Genomic DNA, 5,182 nt, shown 5'->3' on the forward strand with positions numbered 1-5,182 from the left:
GGAGGGGCTGGGGGCGTGGCTCAGTGGTAGAGCCCCTGCCTAGAATCCTCCAGGGAGGGGCTGGGGGCATTGCTATGTGGTAGAACTCTTGCTTTTAATGTCCCAGAGAGTTCTTGGGATATTACCAGTAGAAAGGGTAAATCGGTAAATCAATTAATTCTGGTATATTTTCATCAGAGGTGAAAGAAACAAGGCCAAGTTCACAGAAATTGGCCTTAATCCCCAGAAAGACCATATGAATATGTCAGTTGATATGGAGGCATGTCACAAATAATCTGTCAGGTTGCAGATAACTTAAGAGTGATAGTTCAATCTACTTTAAGAGCCGGAGAAGTGGCTCAGTGGTTAAGGGCATATGCGTCTCTTCCACGGAACCCAAGTTCAATTCCTAGCTCTCGTATCAGGCAGCTCACAACTGCCCGCAACTCCAGGTCAGAGGAATCTAATATCTCTGGCCTCCATCACCTGCATTCATGCTCACAAACATACACATAATATAAAATATAATAAAAATAAATCTTTACTAATTTGTTTTGTTTAGAATTTTTGGGTTTGGTTTTATTTTTAAGTCAGGATCTCACCGTGTAGTCCTGAGTGGCCTAGGACTTGCTATATAGGCTGAAACACATGTTTCAGATGAACGGAGATCCACCTGTCTCTGCCTCCTGAGTGCTGGGATTCAAAGTGTGTACCAGCATGCACTGTCCATGTTTGACTTTGTCATGGTTAATCGCCACTGTCAGATGGACAGATTCTAGAGCCATCTAGGAAACAACCCTCTAGGCAAATTTATGAGGGAGCTTCTAGGTTGAATAACTGAGGTGGGAAGATAAATTTTAAAGATGGTGGCACTATCCCAAGGTCTGGGTTCCTGGACTGAGAAAAAAGAAGTGAGCTGAGCACCAGCATGTCTCTGTCTCTCTCTGTCTCTCTGTCTCTGTCTCTCTCTCTCTCTCTCTCTGTGTCTCTGTCTCTCTCTCTTTCTCTGTCTCTGTCCCTCTCTGTCTCTCTGTCTCTGTCTCTGTCTCTCTCTCTGTGTCTCTGTCTCTCTCTCTTTCTCTGTTTCTGTCCCTCTCTGTCTCTCTGTCTCTGTCTCTGTCTCTCTCTCTCTGTCTATCTTTCTCCCTCTGGCAATTAACTCTCCCTTAAGTTGTGTGAATCTCCATTCATCATGGTGCATGCCTGTAATCCCAGCTCTGAAGAGACAGAAGCAGGGAGATGTCTGTGAGTTCCAAGCCAACCTGATCTACAGTGAGTCCCAGGTTAGTCAGAGCTACGAAACAAAAATCTATTTCCAAACCAAACCAAACCAAACCAATGCTGTTGTTAGGGATTTGAGCACAGCAATGGAAGAAGCAACCAACAGAGACTTATACTCCACAGAACGTATTACAGCTACTACCTCTGAGGTCATTCAATATGGCAGCCATTGAGAATCAGTAAGGTTCAGAGAAGAGGTCACAGAAGGTGGTAGAAGCCAGCTGGAGGTTAAGGGTGAAGATGGGGTGTGGGGTAGCAGAGTGCATGGTAGAGAAGTCAGCAACGGATGAAGAGAGGGCCCTGGACACTCACCTATGTCTAACTGTTCCACTGGAAACTCACAGAAAGACCCATGGAAGGTGCTGGGGCAGACACAACTGATGCCGCTCCATGAACCCCCATTCTGGCATCTGTCATCCAGATCTTGACAGTGGTCTCCAGAGAAACCAGGAGGGCAAATGCACCCGCCCTGCTCCCAGGTGCCACCATTGTCACAAATGCCTGCGAAACACAGGTAAAATGAGAAGTCTAATGAGGACCTGACCTTGGAGCCACAGAACTTGAGTAAAGAAGCAAGGTATGGGGAAAGAAACTGAACAGAAAACAAGAGGTCCAACCTGGGGTCGTGGGCAAGCTCGCTGGTGTAGTCATCTGAGTAGAGGTTGAAGTTGATATTGATTGTGGTGTGGTGGGAGGAGACTTCATGGTGGCCACCGACGTCTCTGGTGTCTTTGTGGTTGACAAAATAGGGTATATCACCTTGCTTGAAGTTGTAGTAGTTGGAAAGCTGTTGCTTGGTTTCAGGGTTGAGGAGACCCTGATGGAGCCAGGCATAGTTGGGGTGGTGATAGAGGTGGCACTCAACCGATTGTCCCTGGTGGACATTGAGGTGCTCCTGAAGACTGTGTCTGTTACTACAGTCCTAGTGTCCGTTGAGCTTGGAGCCTCAGTGACTGTGTCTGAGGGCTCTGTTTCTGGTGTCATGGAAGAGGTATCCAAATGTGTAGGGAGAAATGTTCTTTCACTGACAGAACCAGAAGAGGTAACCATGTTGGTGGTAGAGGGAATGACGGAGAATGGGGTGATGGGAGCAGATGTCGCTCCAGTACTGGGATTAATGTCAACACACGGAGTCAGGGGAGAGCTGGGGACTATGGTGACGGTGATGGTTTCTGGACAGGGTGTAGTAGAAGGAAGAGAGATATAAGAGAAAGGGGTTGATTTGGTATGAGCTGTGGTCAGCGGTAAAGTGGTTGGGGAAGTTCTGGTGGTTGAAGACGGAGGAAAGGATGTCACTACAGAAGAGAGTGTAGCTTCTGTACTGGAGCTCAGGGAGAAGGGAGAAGGAGGGCTGGTAGTAGTTGTGAGCACTGGACTCATCACAGGGGGAGATGGAGAAGCAGACATTATTACTGTGGGTGTCGAAGAGATCAAGGTAGCTAAAGCAGTCACCACTGCATTTGTAGAAGTACTTCCCCAGGGGAGGGAATCTGTTCTAGGTTCACGTGATGAAGTAAGCGTAGTTAGTGAAGTCGGGGTGGACACAAGAGTCTTAAGAGTGGATGGAGCAGTGCTTGTACTGGGGACATGGGACACTGACAAGCTAGGACTGAAGTGTGGTGATGGACTCTGCGTATGAAAAGTAGAGAGGGAGTGATCGGGACTTGTAGGAGAAGCACTAGGGGGCACAGAGGCAACAGAAGTTGACTTTGACAGTGGGATTTCTGGTGAAACTGACATACTTGTCCCAAGAGAACCCGGTAGAGTGTCCCCAGTCACTGTGACAGTACTTGTCACAATGGGACTGATGGAATGGGGGGTGCTGAGATGGGAAATCCCTGTGTTCTGGGTGATGGAGGACGGTGGGATACTGGTGTGGGTTGGTAATATGCTAGAAGTTGAGTAGGTTGAAGTGGTGGCTGGCATGGCAGAAGTACCCCTGTCACCTGTAGGCGAGGAGAAACCTGTATTGAAAATGGCAGACGTTCCTTCAGTAGGCAGAGATGAGGGTAGAGATGTTACTGTCTCCAGGTGACCCGAGGTTGTAGGATGGGAGGGGGTGGGAGTTACAGAGGTGCCGTCAGGGGATTGGGTGTTTGAATTGGAAGAGGGAGCAAAGCTCATAGAGGAAGTAAAGGTGACCGTGGCATTCAAGTCTGCAGTGACAGCTGCAGTGCTGCCTGAGATGAGTGGAGGTGGTTGGGTTGGTGTCAGGAAGGTCGTAAGGGTAGGTGTGTCAGTGACAGAGACTGAAGAACTATCTAGCACAGAGGATGTGGTGGAACTAGGGAAGGTGACCGGAGATGTAGCTGCAGATGTGACCTTAGTGCCCGGGAGTGAGGTCACCAAGGCAGACAGTGGGGAGCTGGACACGGTGCCAGTGACATCTGGTTGGAAACTTGAGGCAGCTATAGACAGAGCCATACTTGTGCCTGAAGTCAAAACATTGGAGGTGATGTGGGAGGGACTCATGGACATGGCATGTGTGAGTGGGCCTGTGACAGTGACCGAGGACGTGATTGGAAAAGTCACAGCTGTGTCTGTCATGAGTGACTCTGTGGTGCTGCCCATGGATGAGGAGGTGAGAGCTGTGTCTGTCACGGTGGGCAGGCCTGAGCTATGTGAAGAGGGAATTGTGGGTGTGAGGGTCCCCAGTGTCCCTGAAGTGACAGGAGGTACAGAGATGGCAGTTGAGGACAAGCTGACAGTGGGGTGGCTGTTTAAGGAGGTGAGGCTGGGCGTGCTGAGAGAGGGAGGCAGGGTGGCCATGGTGACCAACTGTGTGGTGACAGCATTGCTTGCTTCTGAAGTGAGCAGGGAGGGCCAGGTGGGTGTGGCAGAGGTGTCTGGGGTCCTTGTGGCTAAGGTGGAGGTTGGAAAGGTGATGTGGGACAAGGAAACAGAGCTAGTAACAGCACCTAGACTGGGGAAAGAGGGTTGACCTGTTCCAGTCACAGCTGAGGTAGGGGGAGGAGGCTCTGCAGATGTGGGGGCTGTGGGCGTCAGGGAGGACTCAGCTGTGAATTGCAGTGTATGTGTGATAGCTGGAGCTGAGGGGACACTGTCCCTGTGTGTGGTCCCAACTGTACTGGCAGAGATGGATGAGAAGGCAGATACAGGAGGGTAGCTCGAGGCAAGGGGAGTTGGAGAGTTTCCAGTATTGATGGGAACAGCTGTCACACTGCTGGTGGTGTGTGTTGTGTAGACAAGGGTAGTGTCTGTGTCCCTGCTGGTGGGGTTAGGTGGGGTGAAGTCAGTTGGTGACAGGCTGGGAACTGTGAGGGTTGCAGTGAGTGACTCTGTGGTCAGGGGCTCCATGCTGCCCGTGGATGCGGAGGTGAGAGGTGTGTCTGTCACAGTGGGCAGGCCTGAGCTATGTGAAGAGGGAATTGTGGGTGTGAGGGTTCCCAGAGTCCCTGAAGTGACAGGAGGTACAGAGATGGCAGTTGAGGACAAGCTGACAGTGGGGTGGCTGTTTAAGGAGGTGAGGCTGGGCGTGCTGAGGGAGAGAGGCAGGGTGGCCATGGTGACCAACTGTGTGGTGACAGCATTGCTTGCTTCTGAAGTGAGCAGGGAGGGCCAGGTGGGTGTGGCAGAGGTGTCTGGGGTCCTTGTGGCTAAGATGGAGGTAGGAGAGGTGACATGGGATGGTGAAGGCGTAACAGAACTACTAACAGAGCTGGGGAAGGTCACCAGGGATGTAGCTGTAGATGTGGTGTGTGTAACTGGGAGCGTGGTCCTCAAGGCAGATAATGAGGTGCTATGTGTGGTGCCAGCTGTGACTGGTTTGGGGCTTGATCCAGACACAGAGGGCAGAACCCCCTTTGTGGTGGAAGTTAACACAGTGTTGGTCACTATGGAAGAAGGGATGGGTGTCCCAGAAGCCAGAGTGTCAGTGGGGGTGACTGAAGAAGTGGTTGAG

The 5,182-nt window shown here is 50.8% G+C and overlaps 1 protein-coding gene across 1 annotated transcript in view; it reads right to left on the reverse strand.

Moving 5' to 3' along the window:
* The window catches only part of LOC116104681 (mucin-3B-like), a 9,875-nt gene extending 6,816 nt beyond the window's left edge, over window positions 1–3,059 (reverse strand). Inside the window, exons 1-2 of the mRNA XM_031391173.1 lie at window positions 1,878–3,059; window positions 1,573–1,761 (exon numbers count right to left, since the gene is read on the reverse strand). Coding sequence (XP_031247033.1) covers window positions 1,573–1,761; window positions 1,878–3,000 — 1,312 coding nt within the window. The 5' untranslated portion in view covers window positions 3,001–3,059. The remainder of the gene's footprint in view (window positions 1–1,572; window positions 1,762–1,877) is intronic.
* Window positions 3,060–5,182: the final 2,123 nt, after the last annotated feature.

The sequence above is a fragment of the Mastomys coucha genome, unplaced genomic scaffold (genome assembly GCF_008632895.1).
Source record: "Mastomys coucha isolate ucsf_1 unplaced genomic scaffold, UCSF_Mcou_1 pScaffold22, whole genome shotgun sequence".
NCBI classification, from domain to species: Eukaryota; Metazoa; Chordata; class Mammalia; order Rodentia; family Muridae; genus Mastomys; species Mastomys coucha.